Source organism: Dipodomys ordii, unplaced genomic scaffold (assembly GCF_000151885.1).
Source record: "Dipodomys ordii isolate 6190 unplaced genomic scaffold, Dord_2.0 Scaffold183, whole genome shotgun sequence".
NCBI lineage: Eukaryota > Metazoa > Chordata > Mammalia > Rodentia > Heteromyidae > Dipodomys > Dipodomys ordii.
The window spans coordinates 3,190,157-3,209,884 of NW_012267399.1; the positions used below are offsets into that span (position 1 = coordinate 3,190,157).

The 19,728-nt window shown below is 45.6% G+C and overlaps 1 protein-coding gene across 1 annotated transcript in view; it reads right to left on the bottom strand.

The window, feature by feature from the left end:
- The window catches only part of Spon1 (spondin 1, extracellular matrix protein), a 261,972-nt gene that overhangs the window by 11,938 nt on the left and 230,306 nt on the right, over positions 1–19,728 (bottom strand). The window contains exon 7 of the mRNA XM_013034153.1: positions 10,287–10,351. Coding sequence (XP_012889607.1) covers positions 10,287–10,351 — 65 coding nt within the window. The remainder of the gene's footprint in view (positions 1–10,286; positions 10,352–19,728) is intronic.

A 19,728-nucleotide genomic window follows, 5' to 3' on the forward strand; every position in this document is an offset into this window, starting at 1 on the left:
TACAACTACAAGGCTGCTCCTTGCCCTCCATCTCCTTGGATTGAGAGAAGGGCTCGGCAGTAGTCAGCTGCATGAGCTATACGGTGATGGTCCACCAAAGAGGCTGGGAAAAGAAGAGCCCTAGTCACTCAGCACACTTTTAGTGGCCATCCTGTGTTATTCCATAACAATCCTGTGGGCAGAATTAACATGTTTTGTATAGAGGCAATGAGAGGGCACAGAGATATGAGTGAACTTGGAGACACAAGTGAGAAGGGCTGAGGCTTAAAGGCAGCTCAGCATGATTCTATACCCCAGGCTGCTAATTATTGGGAACCCTCGGCTGCGGACCAACTGGCCTGTTCAGTCCAGCTGGCAGCTGCCCTGCTCAGCTGTTTGGGAACGCCTGTGCCTTCTATCTGGACCAGTTGCTTCTGTTGTCCTAACCTGCCCAGTCCGGTGAACTACATCATTGGGTTCTGTTGGAAGATGGGACCAAACAGTAAGCAGAAGAGGAGGGAAAGCTGTGGAGTGGGTCCTGGCACCACCTGTGTGCATTCTTGGACAAATGACTAAACCTTTCTGTAGCTCAATGTTCCAAATCTCTAAAATGGGGATCAAGTGTGTCTGCGCTAAAGAATTACAGATGCCAATGAATGGCATCTGTATTCTTTTTACTATTATAGGTTGCATAATCCTATTTTGAAAATTCAAAATCTGAAAGGCTCCAAACTCCAAAACATTCTGATGCCACAAGTGGAAAAAGTCCCACACCATGAAACTTCATTTAGGCACAAAATTGTTTTAAAAAATACTGTACAAAAATTACTTACAGGCTGTTATAATGTTCGTATGAAACAGTGGAGTTTCATGCTTAGAATAGGGCTTAATTCCAAAGATAGCATATTATGAATATGCAAATACTACAAAATCCAAAGGAATGGGAAATTGGAGCCACCTGTGTCCCAAGCACTTTGGACAAAGGGTCCTTAGCTCTGCTGTGATTGACAGCAGCATGGTAGGGTTGGGTGGAGATGGCAAAGGAGAGGGAAGGAGAGGCTTTCCTCAGTAGACCTCAAAATGCAGCCTGCACAGAGTGGAGGAGGAGTCTGGCGTGGGCACCAGCAGGTCCACAAGAACCTTCAGGAGAGAAGAGGAGGACCAGCAGGTTCTCCAGAAGTTTCCTGGGTCCAGCTGGGCAGGCCAGCAAAGAGAAGTGTGATGGAAATTTTGGCCGTTGGACCAGCAACCTTGGTAACTCCTGGGACTTGCTAAGTTTAGGGACATGGGGGTGAGGGACAAATACCCCTGCAAGTGACCATTATGTACTTCAAGTGCACCAATAATCACTTTTCTACTCATTCTTCTAGCCTCAGCTCACGTGCTGCCTTTCTGACCTGCTGGCAAGAGCCCTTGGTCTGTCACACACTGCGGGTTGCTGTAGCCAGTGACTGTAACTGCTTCCTCTCTGTTCTGCGTACCCTGCTAGGCTGGGAGCTCATTGAGGGCTGGAACTCACCTCTCACAGCTGCATCCCAGTACCCCCGACGGGCTGACTGAACAGATGGAATTCTGATGGCAACTTGTACTCCTTCCTAGCTGCAGATCTTGAGCATTGTTTCATTCTGTGAGTCTCATTGTCTCCATCTAACAATACCTACACCAGGGTACATCAGATGCTTTTTAAGGAAGACTTTACAAACTGCTGAATCGCTACGCCGACACAGTCTGTTATTCAATTTAGCCTGCCATAGGTTGGGAGATTTTCTTTCCTGTCCCCATGTGTGTACTTTTTTGGAATGTAGGCCAGTGTTCAGCGGCTTCTTTAAGGGCCGGGTTCTAAAAAGATTGCAGTCTTGGAGCTGTGGCACTGCTCACCGATAGACTCGTGAAACATGGCCCAGGCCTGTCTCTCCTGTCAGGCAAGAACATCCAGCAGAGCTGCTTTTATTTCCCAGCTTGCCTTAGCCCTCAGAAAAGCACTCCCTTAGACGCAGACCTCTTCCATTGCCAGAGAACAATGGCCCCCTCCATTGCCTTCCTTTTTCCATAAGTTGTGATTCTGGGCCAGGTTAGTCAATCACATCCTCTACTTTACACCTGTACCTTATGGGTGACACTATTTCACAGTGACAACATAAGGCGACAAAAACATCTCTACTGAGGAACTTGAGAAACCAACGCAATTCCACCTCATCAAATCATCCTGACCTTTGTCTAGCTCATAACCATTTGAGAACAAGGCCTGTGGAAACCATTCTCAGTAAACCCATTTGGACCAATATGTTACAGCCAAGTCTGTAGCACCAGAGAGGTGAACTCCAGAGCCTGGTAAAGGTTTCCAGGGGTAAAGGAGCAGCAAAAAATGCCTGACCCAGTGATGGGTGGCAAGGCAACTTTGAACCTCTAAGGTCTAGGGACAGTTTGTAGAATCTTTAGGCATGCCTTCATCCTTTCTCTTATCCTGAACTAGAGAATTTCTCCCTGACCCCCAGCTGATGTAATGCTTCCTGCAAGAAGTGTTTCCTGACTTCCGTCACTTATTCTACCTTCACATAGCATTTGAGCATATCCTTTTCTTGCAGCAGCAGCAACAACAACATCAACAACAACCACATCTTCATCAACTACCACCACTATCACCACCACCACCACCACTACTACTTTTTTTGTTGTTAGTACTGGGGCTTGAACTCAGAGCCTGTGTGCTGTCCCTTAGCTTTACCACTCAAGGCTGACATTCCACCACTTGAAACACAGCTCCACTTCTGGCTTCTTGCTGGTTAACTGGAGATAAGATCTCATGGACTTTCCTTCCTGGGCTGGCTTTGAACCGTGATCCTCAGATCTCAGCCACTTGAGTAGCTAGGATAACAGGTGTGAGCCCGTTGGTACCCAGAATCCTAGGAACTTCTTGTTTAATGTCTGTCTTCTCCTTTTTCTACCAATGGAATATGGGTCATGCTAAGGCTTGCAATGTGTCCTCTTCAAATATCTAAAAAGTAAATGAATTAATCTAAGGAAATGAATGTAGAGCTCTTATACTTCTTTAGCTCCAAATTTAATTGAAATCAAATACTTTTATTTTTTAATAAAAATTCTATTAAACTAACTTTCTTTAGGAAATGCTAGATAGGACTGGAGTTCTTCAATTTGCTCAAACTATAAGAAAAGTTCTTATTTATGCATTTTTATATGCCATGTCTTCCAAGATGTGTTGCTAATTTGGTTTCATTTTATTCCACTTGCAACTTAAATTTGAATCAGTTTTCAAGCAAGGAGAGTTGATCTAGCCACAACACATACTAGAATATATGATAAAGCATGGTAGTCAAAATAGTATGATATACAAGTTAAAACAGAAATATAAGTTCATGGCACAAATTGAAGACTCCAGAAACTACAAGTAAGGACTTACACAAAATAGTATGCCCAAGTTAGTGAAACTAAATGAGGTTGGTCTAAATTAATTACACTAGAAATGAAGAAAATATCAGACTCATCTGATGTCATACACAAAACAATAAATCTAGAGTCAAATAGAAAACATCCAGATATAATCATAGCTACTTAAGGCAGGAAAGTCTATGAGACTCACATCTCTAATTAACTAGCAAAAGCCCAAAGTAGAGGAATGACTGAAGGGGTGGTTTACTCAGCCTTGAGTGAAAAAGCCAAGAGTGTAGGCTTTCAGTTCAAGCTTCAGTAACACACACACACACACACACACACACACACACACACACACACACACACCAGATAATAAATACAGTTAAAACATATACATAAAAACCACATAATTAATATCCCTAATCGAGAAATCCAACATCTTAAACTTTTTGAGCATCAACTGGATACCACAAGTGGAAATCTTCACCCAGACATCATAGAAGAGGCAAAATGTAGGTGCATTAAAAATATTGCATAACTCTGGCACTGGTGGCTCACGGTTATAATCCTTGCTATTGAGGAGGCCGAGACAAGAGGAATGAGGTGTAAAATCAGTCTAGGCAGAAAAGTCTATGACACTCAGTTTCCAAAGCAAAATGCTAGTCTGGATGTGGCTCAATAGAGCACCAGTTATGAGCTAGAGATTCAAGTGAAAGCATGAGGCCCTGAATTCAAACCACAGTACCAGTACACAAAAGAACTTGAATAAAGTTTCTTGTGGATTCATATGAAGTATATATGAGGCATAAAATTTTCAGAAATAGCTGGGTGCCAGTGGCTCACACCTGTAATCCTAGCTTCTCAGGAGGCTGAGATCTGAGGATGGCAGTTTGAAGCCAGCCAGGGCAGAAAAGTTCCCTTGAGACTCTTCCAATTAACTACTCCAAAACTGGAAGTGGTGCTGTGGCTCAAGTACTAGAGCAGCACCAGCCTTGAGTATAAAAAGGCCCAGGGACAGAGCCCAGGCCGAGTTCAAGATCCACAACTGACAAAACAGACAACTAAACCCAGAATTCCCAAACACCTCTTGTGTTAGTCGGTCCGTCATAGTTTCAAAATAACTATGATAAATAACTTTCAAGGTTTTAGCCCTGGCTTCCTGGCCCTGTTGCTTTGGGCCTATGCAAGCACAGAGAATCATGGCAGGAACGCAGGACAGAGGAAGATGCTTACCTCATGGAATCCAAGAAACAGAAAAAAAGAGGCTAGGTCTAGTATCCTCTAGGAGATACTTCTGAGGGTCTAACCTTCCAGTAAGGCCTCCCATCTTCTAAAGGTCTACCACCTCTTACAGGTCCACAGGCTGGCAACCAGGCCTTTACCATAGGGATCTTTGGGGGATACTGAAGATACAAACCACAGCACTCTAGTCTCAAGCACTTGGGTCAAGAGAGCTCAACTTACATCTACACTGTAGAAAAATTGTCAGGTGTTAGCAAAAATACCTTGGTCAAGGGTAACTAAAGAGTATCTATACAGGTATTCCAAAACATTAAGAAAAAGTCCATAATCCCAACGAGGTTATAAACAGGCAAGTCATATCAGAAAAATTAAAATATAAATGAGGACATGTAGAAATGTTTCCTTTTATACCCCCGTGAGGCAGTGGGCAGGGTGTAGGGAAGAAATGCAGGATACTGGGACAGAGCCAGTGTCTTGAGTTTTGGTTCAGCCATTTAATACCTGTGTGAGAGGAACTTTCATTTCACTGTTCTTGGCATTTACTAGTCTGAAAAGTGAGGACATCGTACATATCCCACAATTTTACTGTGGGGAAAATGCTGCTTGTGACTGGCAAGCCATGGATTTGATAAAGGCTCATTGCTTCTCATGCTACTTTTCCAGGCAAAACTCAAAACCCCACAGAAGCAAAGTGGTAGAAAGGATGTTTAAGCTCCACCTGAAGATTTATTCTTTCTGTTTAAATGATAGATCCACGCCAGGGAGATTCTGGTGGGATTTTCCTAAACTATTCACAGGTTGCTTTCTGTTTCTCTTTTTCTCTGAATAATCCATTTTTTGAAGTTGCAGAAACTCAATTCAGCCACAAGGGAGCGCCCAAGTCATTCACTGACCTTAAGTTCTGGTTGGTGGGGAAAGGTTTGGGTGAGGTGCCTGTAATGTTGGAAAACGTGAATCAGGATGTGTGTAGTACTGTAGGTCCACAGGGATCTTTGATCCACCTGCGCCTCCAGTCCAAGATATGTCTTCTTTATGGTCCTGAGTACATCTATGTACCTGGGCAAGTGCTGGGAACTTCCAGCTCTGATTTAAGAGAAAGATGCCTCTGATCTCCTGAGGATCTGTGGCTTTGGAATTCTGGAGAAGGTGACCATGTCTCTATTCCACTGTCCACACAAACACAACCATTCGTCTAACACATGTTAACTAAGCACAGTGGGTAGGAATAATTTAAGGGTGGTCTGTGGTTCTTTTCAGGATTCATTGTATGACAGAATGATTATCTTTAAAAGTTACAGCAATTCTTAGCAGTTAGACTACACTAGAGGACCTGGGTAACAGAAATTCAGAATTGATTTGCAGGAAACCTGGGCATTTTCCACTTAGGTGCTGAAGGAACTGGTGAAGGATGTGGGTTTTGCTTAGAATTTGTCTTTCCTGTCTTTACCTGCAGGCTGGACTGTCGGAGCTACAGCTTGATTTATTGAGCTAAACAAGTCGGCTACTAATTTGTTCATTCATGGCTGTCCTTTGAGAAGTGGTGCTGGGGATAAAGATGGAGATCATTGAAAAACAAGTCAGTTTCAACGGGCAGGACCTTGCAAAGTAGGTCACCCTGGCTTTCCAGTGGGCCGAGGGGGCCTGGAATCCCATTAACCTCAATCCGTGGGTGCTAGGAGGAGGGGCGGGACTGTTTCTGAAAAATAAAACTTGGCTGCATGTAGTCTTCTTAATTTGACTTCCTAATGAGATTTGGAAGAGGAGAGGGGAGCAGAGGGTATGGGAAAAATCAAAGGAAAATTCCTTCCCCTTAACAAGCTTGTAGAACCCAGTGGAGAGGTTTGCATATTGGGAAGGCCTGAGTGTTTGCCATCAATTAATTCTCTTCATTGGGCCTCAGAAAATTTAAGGGATAGGTGAAATGTGGGAAGTGGTCTCCAAATATTTCTTTCAGTTATTCAGAGAAACAATCTGGTGGCTCATGCTTATAATCCTAGCTACTCAAGCGGCTGAGTTTTGAAGACTTTTTATCTAAAGTCAGCCAAAGCAGGAAAGTCTATGGGACTCTTATCTCCAGTTAGCCATCAAAAAGCTGGAAGGGGAGCTGTGGCTCAAGTGGTAGAATGCTAGACTTGAGCAAAAACGCTGAATGACAATATCCAGTCCCTGAGTTCAAGCCCTAGTACTGGCTGGTGTATGTGCACGTGTGTGTATACACACACACACACCACACACACACACTTCAAGAAAACAAACTTCATTAATTTTCATTCCCTTGCAAGCTGCCATTTGGGCTTTCTCCTTCGTAGCAAATTTCACTGAAATAAGCGCATTTGTTCACACTCCATCTACTGTATGAAGTTTTCCATTCCACTACAGAAAGATTCTCCATAAGGTCAAGGTGATCCTCATGTCAAAAAATCCGAAGAGCAAATTGCTGTTTTCCTTGATCCTTCCACTGTACTGGGCCTAGCCATGTAAGCTTTCTGAACCCTCACTTTCAGGTACCGGGCTCCTTCTGGATCTCTTTGCTGCTCACAGGCACAGGCCTCTTGAGCATGGAATGTCAGAGCTCTGTGGGACTCTATCTTAAGCCCTTGACTCTGTTCTCAGCTGTTCTGTCTGTCTATGCTCTGGGCATTGGTTGTCTCCTATTCCTCAATGACTCTCAATTTTGTATCATAATACAGCTCTTTCCCTGAGGTTCAGAGATGTGTAGCTAAATCCTTACATAACCTGTCATAGTAAAGCATAAAGGCACTGAAGTTGGTCGGCTAGATATGATGGAATTCTGGTTCACCCAGAACTGCCATAAAAGCTCAAAGTCTCAGTTTCATCATCTGTAAAATGGGGTTACCACATGGAGCTATTTAAGGATTACATGGAATGACAAATGTGAGTACCTAATATGGTACTAGGGTACACAATAGATGTTTTAAGTAAAAAGGTTTCAGTCTCTTTCTTAACTCTTTCCCTTTTGTCTCTCCTTACTGAGTAGATCGGGTTTTTCAGTTTTCATTTTTCTGAACACATAATCTTCTAGGTATAAAGATTCCTTACAAGTTTTGGTCCAGCTGCCCCTGACCCATTCTTCCCCTCCTAGAGGGCCAAAGGTGAGGGATTTAAACATGTAGGTCTGGGAGCTGACAAGATTCAGGGAGATCTAACTGCTGAATAATGTCAGTTACACAAAGAGATTTGTGAATTCACAGGGTGCTTTCTGGACAGATGGGGCTGAGAGGCAAATGCCTACCTCACAGGACAGTAGGCCCTGCCTCCAGTTGCTTCTCTTTGGAGAGAGAAAGGATTTCCTGGCTGGGAAGGTTTTCTGCTGTGCTGGTGCAGTTCCAGGTATGTGTGAAGGATCCAGAGCAAGGCTTGAGATCCCAGCAGGTTAGAAAGCCATTGTGTGCAGCCATTTGGACTCCCTCTGCTCAGCTGTTCAGGGCAAGGAGCATTCTTCCAGACTCAGCCATGTATCTAACATATGTACTTCCTTTGCCAACTTTGCATACCCCTGGGCTGTCCTGTGCCCCTTCACAGGTCTTCTAGAACTGGTTATCCTAACACTTACCTGCCTAGAGCATACAGGGAAGCCATGATGATATTATATTTTGAATATTCTGTGTCTATGGTGCCATCTGGAATTATGCAAAAGGACAGGCCTGGAGGGATAGAATTCTATTTGTTATCTCTCTCCGCTCTGGGTTGGGTGGTCAAAAGGGGAGGGACTGTGTATAAGGCTGGCATATGATGAGGATGATCCATTAGTTTGCTCATAGTTGAGTAGCTGGGCACCAGGTATGTGGCAACAGTTTTCCCTGCTTCTAGCTAGGAAGGTATATGTGTCCTTCATCTCTTGCTGCCCCATCCAGGGGAGCCTCCTTTTTAGTGCCTAACATTTTGAGTATGATTTTTTTTCCTACAGAGCAGGATCTCACCTATTTCCCATGCTGGTGCTGCCCACATCAGTATCATTGCTGATGGATGCAGACCACCCTATGGAGGGGCTAGCTAAGCCATTCTCCATAAACCATTTCCTGATGGGCGTTTCAAGGCCTTAAAGGATGAGTGAAATCAAAGCTTAATCAAGAAACCACACAGAATTCAGGGTGGCCAGAGTGGTGCAGAGCAGGGAATGAACCCATAAGAAAGGAGGCTATGTCTGTTACAATCTGTGGTCAGTCAAACTGAATGAAGGAGTCTGGACTTGATCCTGGAGGCTAAAAGGCCAGGGAAGGATTCTAAGAAGGGGAGGACACAACAGGTTAGAGTCTTAAAAGATTACTTTGGTAACAGTATAGAGGAGGAGTTAGGATGAGAGAGACTAGAAGGGAAGAAGCAGTCAAAGTAGGCTAGTTATGAAAAGATGACAGTGATTTTGTTTAATGGTGGGAGAATGGTCAGGAAAGGATTGGGCTGTTTTATGAGATAGTTAGAAGGTAGAATTAACAAGACCTTATAACTTACTACACTTCTCATGTTTCCCCACATAGATGAGAACCATTGGTTTTTCAAAGGTAAAAGTAACAGGTTCCATTTTGGACATGATGAGTTGAAGGTCCATATGGGCCATCCATGGAGAGGTGTCCAAGAAACTGATGGATATTATCACTCTAGCTACTTATCTATGTGTTTGCCCATAAACCCATCCATCCATCCATCCATGTAGTCATACATGCATGCAAGCATATATCCATCTATCTGGAGGGTTTTGGAGCTAGCAATATACCCCTAATCACTGAAGACTCCAAGAGACAGGAACTGAGAACAGACCCAGAGTATGTTTGGCTTTCCATCACTCAATTTTGCTTACAGTGAATACACCTGCATGCTCTGAGGATAAATGTGCACTCAGCCTGTTGTAGCTGAGGGCATGAATAAATTCGTAATGATTGGCCATTATGTCTGAATTGGGTCCCTGGTGGGAAGGACTACTGGGGGAAAAGCCTACCTTTTGAGAGGACAGAAACATGTATAAAACGCATGGGCTAGCTGGGCACCGGAGGCTCATGCCTGTAATCCTAGCTACTCAGGAGGCTGAGATCTGAGGATCTTGGTTCAAAGCCAGCACAGGCAGAAAAGTCTGTGAGACTCTTATCTCCAATAAACCACTAGAAAACTGGAAGTGGCGCTGTGGCTCAAGCAGTAGAGCGCTCGCCTTGAGGCACTGTACAGGGACAGTGCCTAAACCCAGAGTTCAAACCCCTGACTGACCCCCCCCCCAAAAAAAAACCAAGAAAAAATGGGCTGTAGTGGTGCTGTGGCTCAAGTGGTACAGTGCCTAGGCCCTGAGATCAAGCCCAGAGCTGGCCTATATTTATGTGTATATATATACACACACACACACACACACACACACACACACACACACACACACACACACACACACACATATATAAAATAAAAAAAACAAAGCTTGTTTGGGCTGGGAAGGTAGCTCAGTGGCAAAGCGCTTGCCTAGCAAGTGCAATGTCCTGGGTTTGATCCCCATAACCAAAAATGAAAAAAGACCAAACAAACCCCGGACTCCACATGGGCAAAACCTCACTTATCACTTACCTGTTCACCTGAGAGCCATTACTGACTCTAATGACACCACTGCTTCAATGCAGCCCTTACGTAAGTGGCTGCCATGGCAAGGTTAGGGCAGGGCCAGGGTCTGTGCTACTTACACATTGAGAGGCTGCCAGGCTGGCCACTGGGCTTTGGCTTTGATGACAGTGAGGACCTCATCACTCTGAAAAAAAAAATCATAGACGTTCAGTGAAGAGAGCTGGGCTCTTGGAAACAGGACGGATTTAGCATGGTGGCATTGTTTACCCCCCTGGGTGGGGCTGTCATGCCCAGGACCTTCAGGGACTCCCAGAGGTGGCACTGGGTATAGAGTGCCTGATGGTGCTGGGACACTGAGGGACCCACAAGCCACACCTTTGCTTCTCTCCCACTCAGCCTTTCCCTTGGAGCCAGAGATGGACTGCATCATGGTTGGTCGGACTTCCATATGTTGTCTAGCCTGAAAGGCTGAGTCCTGTGCTCTGTGTCCAGGCCGGGGGCGGGGTGGGGGTGGGGGTGAGTAGATGCTACAGTGCGGCCAGAAGTGGAAATGCAAGAATTGTCACCCTCGGACTCCTGCTGTGGAGACCCAATTGAGTTGACAAAGAGGAGCACTCAGTATGTATATTGCTCCTCTCATGATGATCTGCTTTGCTATGTTTGGGTCATATGTAAATAGCACTATTAAAGCATGATAGGGGTGGAATCAAGGTTTTTTTTTTTTTTGTTTTGAGTCAGAGTTGATAATTAGCTTTTTGAAGGAAAGCATTAAGGGGTCAACATGGGGGAAAAAAACCCCAGAACGTTGTTGATGTTGCTTTAATTTACTTCGTGGTGTGGTGGGTTTTACTTCTATTTAAACAAAGGGTGTCGTGATCTTTGCAAGGCTTAAGAGCTCTAGATTCGGCTTTGGCAGCACTCTCCTCAGATGGAGGCCACTGGTCTCGGATCTCCCCTTCCCCTGGCCTGGGCCAGGAAGAGCTCTGACACCTTTGGCCATAGCGCATCGCAAACTCGAGAATATCACCAGCTGGTGAAGGAAGAGAGTCACTGCCAACTGAACAGATCCCCGAGTTCCAGGGGGCACAGACTTTGTTGGCAGTCTCACAGCTATGCTCCAGTCCTCAGAGCTGTGCCTGGATGAATTGGTAAGCTTCTCCCCAGAGCCTTGAGAAAACTGGAAGGAAAGAGAGCTGAGGTGTTTTCTAGGCTCTGGCCCAAAGATTATAAAACGCCTTCTTGTCCAGACCACCTTGGCTGCCACCAGGGGAGGGGTCATTTAGTGGTGGCCACTGAGAGGAAGGGAGCTCAGCCAGATTGAGCTTGTCCTGAATCTCTTGCATGTGGTCCTGGGGAGGGAAGGGCAGAGGCCAGGCCACAGGGCAAGGGCAAGAGTCTAAAGCTTCTTCCTACAGGAAAGCCCCTTGGGGTGTCTGCTTTTGGTAGAAGGAAGGAATCTTTGAAGACAGATTGCCCCAGCATTCACAGATCTGCAGGAAAAAAAACCCCACTTCCTAGCCCCACTTGAGTGGTTAGGTTTTTCAAGGAAGATTTGTTTATAATGTATTCCTCCTAATGAATCTGTAGAAAAGCTGTTTACCATGAAGTCATGGCGCTCAACACATTCTACGTCAACATCTACCTTGCCTTCTGCCTCCTTCTCTTTTTCTAGATTTTTACCATTTGCTACATCATCCCAGATATCTTACAATACATAGGCTACCACACATGCACTGTACATAGCTTCTCTTGCAAAAATAACATCATACTGAATGCTTTGTTCTACACCATGATTTTAACTTTAATATTGTCCTTAATATCATATATCATGGAAGGTTTTCCATTATTATATACTATAGACTATATGTATAATATAGACTATATGTATAATATAACTATAGACTATATGTATAGATCATATGTATAATAATACATATGGGGCTGGGATGTAGCTCAGTGGCAAAGCGCTTGCCTAGCAAGTGCAACATACTGGGTTCGATCCCCAGTACCAAAAAAGAAAAGACAAAAAAAATACATATGATATACATGATTGATATTTATATCGGATATAAATATCAGAACATAGCATTCCTTTTTTGAAATTTTTTTTTTAGTGCTGGAAATCTTCAAATTATGGCAGCCTAGGTCAAGACATAAAAATAAAATCTAAGGTGATTCAAGTAATGAGATACTCTTGCTGACATTTCTTTTGCCCTTGAAGAAATTTTTCACACACACACAAAATCAATGTGGGTGTAGTTGAGGTGGCTACCAAGATAGCAGGTCCTACAGATTCACCTTGCTTTACAATTAAATCTTGGTTTCTAGGGCCCAGCTAATGACATATTGATTTTACTTTTCAGTATATAAGTCAACAACAATAGTTCGGGCCCTCCATTAGTATTTATTTACAGTGATGAAATTCCATCTGTATTTTTAGATTTAGCTCCTAGGATGGTTGGTCCTTCTTTTTTTTTTTTGGGTCCAGTCATGGGGCCTGAACTCTGGGCCTGGGCACTGTCCCTCAGCTCTTCAGCTCAAGGCTAGCGCTCTACCACTCGAGCCACAGCACCACTTCTGGCTTTTTTCTTTTTGCTTATGTGGTGCTGAGGAATCGAACCCAGGGCCTCAAGCAAGGCAAGCGCTCTACCACTGAGCCATCTTCCCAGCCCCTGGTTGGTCCTTCTATGTGAGAATTACAGGTTCTTGCTATACCTTGTCTGATTTAGGAATTTCACAGTATCTGTTCCTGTTTGTGATCTGCTCCTTTTTCTGTTAAAGACTATTCTGGAACATTTACCTGAAAAGTAAAATATTTAGCCAGGTGCAGTGGCTCAAGCATATAATCCTAACTACTGCGGAGGCAATGAAGTTGGAGGCCAGCTCAGGCAAAGTTTGCCAGACTTCATCTTAGCCAATAGCTAGGCACTGTGGTGAGGCTTATCATCTCAGTGACAAAGAGAAACACACAGTGAAGTGCAGTCCAGCCCAGCCCAGCCCAGACATACAGCAAAACCTCATTCTTAACCAATGTTGAGGGAGAGTAACAGAAAGCAAGGGAGGAGGTGACAATATTTAACAAGAAATGTACTCATTACCTTACTAATGTAACTGTAACCCTTCTGTACATCACCCTTACAATAAACAAACAAAAACAATGTAAACAACTGGTGGAATGGCTCATAGAGCCTACAGAGAGCAAGGCCCTGAGTTCAAACTCCAGTATTGCATAAATGATAAATAAATTTAAATACATATATATATATATATGAGCCATGATGGCACATACCTGACATATCTGTAATCCCAGCACTCAGGAGGCTGAGGCTACACAGAGAGACCTCTTAAAACAAATAAGTCTAAACCCCTAAATTCTAAATATTTTTTGAAACATCAGTATTTTCTGCTATAGCCTTAAGGTCTACAGGATTGGAAAGGGTTTAGCTTATTCATGGCTATCTCCAAATAGTCAACTAAACATAGGACCTCAGTAAAATTACTTTCCCTTCCCCCTACTCACTCTACCTTTCCCCTCTGCTCTCCTTTTATTATCCTCCCTCCCTCCCCCCTCTCTCTGGACAGGGCGTCTATAAATTCCAGGCTGGCCTCAACCTCATGATCTTCCTGCCTCAACCTCCCTAGTGCTGGCATTACAAACATGAGCCACCATACCCAGTATAGTGTATGTATATTTTTGTTCCCATAAGGGTCCTATGTCAGGCTGGGTGCCAGTTGCTCATGCCTGTAATCCTAGCTACTCAGGAGGCTGAGATCTGAGGATTGCAGTTCAAAGCCAGCCCGGGCAGGAAAGTCTGTGAAACTCTTATCTTCCATAAACTACCAGAAAACTGGAAGTGGTGCTGTGGCTTAAGTAGTAGAGTGCTAGCCTTGAGCTGAAGAGCTCAGGTATAGCACCCAGGCCCAGAGTTCAAGTCCCACAACCAACAACAACAAAAAAAAAAAAAGAAAGAAAATACAAGAAAAGAAAATTTTAAAAATGGGTCCTATGTTGCTGATTGCCAAATGTGTTCAAAAGATGAAGAAACTTAAAATGTAGCAGGTTTCTTCATGTCTGAACCAGTTTGCACTCCCAGAGGGACCATAGCTATGTCTGTGTCCTCCTAGCTTTGTGCATACTGCATACTACCCAGCCATTGTTTCTATGTTTATTAGTCCAGTAGGAGGGAAAGTAACTGTGTTGAGAATAGAAACTGTGGAATCCAACCTGAGTTCAAGTCCTGATTGCACCATTAACCGATTGTGTCCTTTGGGAAGTCTCTATACACCTTAGTTTTCTCCTCCATGAAGTGGGGTTGAAACCAATTCTCAGTATGCAGTTGTTACAGGCACTAAATGACATGCCAGTGCAGTGCGTGGCACACAGGTAGTACTCTGAATATTAGCCACCATTCTATTCATAGGTACCTTTGCACAGAGTGGGTGTTAGAGTGGCACTGTCTGAGGACAGAAAGTGGGGTTCACTGTTGCTGATGTGCCCACAAAGCTAGGAGAGCTTCCTCCCCTTGGCAGCTCTGAGTCTCTGGGAACATCCGATGGGAAGTATTAAGCCATCACGGGGGACTAGGATGGCGTCACTGGGGCACTGGCGTTCACATCCTGAAGAACGGAGGACTTAAATTCAGAGTAAGCAATCACACATCAGATTTAAATGAAGGCTTGTTTTAGCAAGTCTCAAAGGCACAGACAGCATCTTTCAAGGATCCTTAGAGCCCTTTTACATTTCCCACAGGACCCTTTGCAAACCAAGTATTTCAAGGCGTTTATAGTACACGCCTTGTTTGGATGACATTAATGCTTCTCCAAAGATATGCCAATTAAAGTGAAAAACCCCAAAGAAACTCCAGGTCACACATGTCCATCTTCCATTTGCTTTAGGTACACAAGTTGGAAGATATGACAGCTGTACTCAGAACTCATGGCTAGGAGGACGACACTGGGGAAAGCACAGCTCCAAACGGTCTTGGGCTGTGGTCAGATTGTAGGGACAGGCTTGAGGCAGAAATGTCGTGAGCATCAGGAGCTGCAGGTCTGGACAGAGAGGAAGAATGTGAATGTGAGTGTAGGTAGGGTCCTCCTCCATGGTCTCCAGAGCAAAGCTCCAACCAAGGGCAAGCTCCAGGCATCTCAGCCATGCCTGCATCCAAAGCTCCTGGCTGAGTCGGTCACCTTGTCTCCATCTGGCCTCAGCTCCTCCTCTGTTCCTTTACCTTCCAGGCTCTTGAACTTTGACTTAATCTCCCTATCAGTAGCTATAAGCTGCTTCCTCATGCTAAGACCCACAATCTTGCAGTCAGTTCATACAAGGTGGTCATGAAGAAACTCATGATACTAGATTCCAAAACAAGGATGTCTGACCCTGAAACTTACCCCCTTTCTACTTTGTTGACCTTCTTCCCTTCCATCCTCCTCAACTTCTTCTCCCACTTTGTTCATATGTCAGCAAGAGCTTTGGCCAACTCGGAGCCTCTGCTTTGAGATACCTGGAGTCTTGCTTGCAAAGCTCAATGAGCACTGTTTGGCTCTGTTATCTGCTTCAGCTTTCCCAGAATTCCCACTGATCACCCACTGACTTCTAACTCTGAAGGTAACTTTCGCATCCCTTGCTAGTGTCCTTTGATGAGCACAGGAAATGAGCCATTTTATGGGGTGATAACAGGGCTGCAAGCATCTTTAAAATCAATTGTGCCCAACGGTAGCCTCCCATCATTTCAGCAGGCTCTGTGTTTATTGGATCATAAATAAAACCAGACAACTCATGTCTGGTGGCACTTTACAGTTTGCCCATGGTCTCCTGTGGTCTGTCTTGTGTCCCTCTCAGGTAGGCAAGTGCATGGTCCCTGGTTCTCAGGTGAGGATTCGCCTCTCTTCTGAAGCCACACTTGCTGAGGTCACCAATGATCTCTGTGTACCGAGGCCAATGAGTGGGCACCATCCTCAGCTTCCCTAACTTCTCTGTGACACAGGGCAGAGCTATCACCCCCTCTTTCTTCACACTCTCCATTTGGCTCTGGGCTTGTTGCCTCTTCATTTCCCATTCCTTCTGGATCTCCTCTTTTGTGCCCTTGAGCTTGAGTGTTTGGTCCTCTTTTCTATCCATACTTCCTTGGTGATTTTGTCTAGCTCTGTGCCTTAATTATACAGAAGCTGATGACCCCTAGATTTTAATCTTCTATCCACCCCCACTCTGAACTCCAGACTTGCATACCACCTGCCCAACACCTGCATCTGCATATCTAATTAGGGTCTCTGAAACCAAACTCTGTTTTCCCTTCCAAATCTAATATGCCTCATTCTTCCCACCGTGCCCCCCACCCCATGTTGGTGACAGCATTCTGAACACTCTTAACACCAATCTAGTTGGCTCCACTTCCAGACTATTTTCACCTTCCAACCCCTGGATGAACACCATTGCTTCCTAGAAGGTCTCTCTGCTCCCTCATCTTCTTCTAGGGTTTGGCTGTGAGTGAAGTGTCTCCTGACACTGCTGTGAGGGGATGCTGTGGACTTCAGGAATAAGGGGCTCAGTGAGGAGGCCCGTAGGAAAATGCGGATGCCCTTTAAAGGGATTAAGGAATTTCTCACCGGACCATGGTTATTCCTTGAGAGAGTTGCCTGAGCAGGGCCCACCTGGTCTCTCTCTGGCTTCCTGCATAGCGATGGGATGGCTTGCTCTTATGTGTGCTCCCTCCACTGCCAGCCACCAAGCTGTGGTGGCTGAGGGTCTTTCCCAGAACCCACAGAGGCATCATTATGAACACCTAAGCCTGAATCTTGCACCTCCCAAATGGTGAGCCAAATAAACCTTTTTTTCCTATAAATCTAAACACCTCAGGTATTAGGTTATAGGAATGTTCATGTGGTATGCACACTCATCATCCTGTTCCTCTAATCGCCATCATCCACTGGCCTTGCATCTTACAGAAGATGGGGACCTTGAGATGCCTTTGAAGGCCCTTCATGCTCTGCCCCTCCTGCTCAGGACCTCACTGACCAGACTGTTACTCTTCCCTGTGCTCACTTTGCTTCAGCACGCCAGACCCCTTACCCCTTGCTGAGGACGCGCTATTTTCTATTTCCTGCACCTGGAATGCTGTTCTCCCAGATCGTAGAGCCCAGGTCCTTTGCCTCCTCCAAGGCTTTGCATAAACATCGCCTTCTCAGTGCGGTCTTGAATGTCCACAGATGTTCTTGCTCCCCCTTCAGCCCTGCACTTGCAGCCCTTTAGTTGAATATCTTTTCTCCCTAACAGTTGTCACTGTTCAATTTCCCCACGTGCATTTTGCTTCTTTACTGTTTGATCATCTTTTTTCTCTGCCACGATGGAGCTCTGGGAGGGCAAGGGTTTTTGTCTGGCTCATGGCTGTACTGTCAATGTTCAGGTCTGTGCTGGGATCATAATCAGAGAAAGAATGCACTGCTGGGATTAGGATGGGCTTGGTGTCCTCCTGAGTCCAGATCTACCTACACCACACCAGCCTAGGATGGAGCTGAGGCTGTGTGGTACAAATTGACCGGGGTCCTACCTGATAGCACTGGAGGAGCAGGTGAGAGAGCAGCCCCACTGGGCAGGAGAAAGAGGGACGGCACACAGAAGCCACTTTGGGAACGGTAGGTTCTGAGTGGTCCTCAGGGTGACACCCCAGCAAGCCCATTGGTCTTTAAGTGCCAATTCTATGCCTCATCCCCTAGGAAAGCAGCCGCCATCATGAGCTGCTGTCTGATCGGCTATTTCAAAGCCAGAAAAGTAGCTGAAGCCCATTAACAGAGCCACAAGAAGATGATGTGTTTGCACAGAAGCATTTCCAATTCAATTTCTTTTTATTTCTTCTCAGACACAGCCTGTAATTCCAATGGGAACACGGCATAATGCTTGTAGATCACCATTTTCCCAAGATGGTTTTGAAGAAGGACTGGCATTTGTGAGGTTGGACAGGAAGGGCTCCCAGAGGTGCCCTGGTTCACCCCACTACCCTTCTAGACTCAGTTATGCCTGGTGGGTGGGTGGCTCTGAGGTCCAGCACCTTCCATCCTTCACACAGGCATTGGTTTAGCTTATCTTTTGGCTTTGTTTTCTGGACTTGTATCATTTTTTAAATGATGTCCTGCCTAATGTTCATGATAGTTGGTTTCTCTTCTGAGTCTAGAGAGGCCAGTGGCATGGAGCATCTGTGTCCTTACTGTGCTACCAGCCCCTTCTCCCCACAATCTTCTATCTTTATCATAAACCTTAGTGCCAGGCCAGGAACAAAGCTGAGAAGCAAAAGCGAGCTTCATGGGAGAGGGCATGCTAAGAGGGGCTGCCTGCTTTTAAACAGGAGTGGCTGCCAGGAAGTCCAGCCAGAACCCAGGGAAAGGTGGTTGGTGCTCAAAGCCCTAAGGGTAGTAAGGGTGCCTTAGGGTCCATTTCAGAGCCCTGACTCCACCATGGGGGACTTCTGTGATCCAAAAGGTTTAGTACTCCTTGCTCTAATTCCCCAGCTCCACCCTCCAGCCAGGACCAATCCTGTGTCTAAAGCCAGCAGGAGAGCAGGGACGCCACCTTCCTCCCTGTTCCCCAGCACTGGCCTGGCCTGCAGAAAGTATGCAGGAACTGTTTCAGGGATGGATAATGAATTAATTTATGAAACCATTAGTTAATGACAAGCTAGAGGGAGCCTCTGGCCTTTGCTGCCCTCCCTGGGGGTTTTAGAGGCTCTGGTTCTCAGAGTGCTGTGACTGGGATGTGGAGGAAGGCTTGTGAGCACAAGAGGGATGTGACCTCATTTACATTTTTTAAAAAGGGGCCTCCTGGCTGCTGTGGCAGAGCAGACTACAATAGGTCAGGAGGCCGCTGAAGCGTCTTCTGTGGAGATACTAGACCAGGGAAGAGCGTGGGTGGGTGGTGGTGGTCTGTGTGTGTGTGTGTGTGTGTGTGTGTGTGTGTGTGTGTAGAGGTGTGACATGCAAGATGCATGTATGTTAAAGGTAGATTGGGGAGGTCAAGGATGACTCTGGGGGAGAGATCACGGACAGATGGATCTAGGAGGCTAGAGTCCAGGAGACATCCAAGCTGGAGACAGAAATCTTAGTCATCAGCATGTAGGTGAGTAGGGGAGAGAGTCACAGGACAGTGAGGAGTAGCTCAGAAGAGATGAGAGAGAGAGAGAGAGAGAGAGAGAGAGAGGATGTCCTGTGCGCTGCCATGCTGTCCTGACTTCCCTCCGCCTACCTCCTGCCCACTCTCGGCAGCCACCACTGCCCACTGGTCACTGCTGAAAACACCACTGACTGCAATTCAGGAAAGAAGAGGTGACCAGTGGTGCCAGCAAGCCCCCACACAGCTCTTTCTGTAAAACAAAGTCAAGAAAAATGGCAGTAGCAGGATGCGCACGTGCTAGCTGGGCAGTCTGTATGTTGAAGGGTGTAACCCAGCACAGGAGGGATGGATGATGGGAAGGATGGGGCCCCCTCAAACCGATGAGGACAGACGGGAGCTGGACTGGGCGCGGGGAAGGGTCACCTTCAGCGTTGAGAGGACTGCAGGAGGGGAAGGTAGAGTGT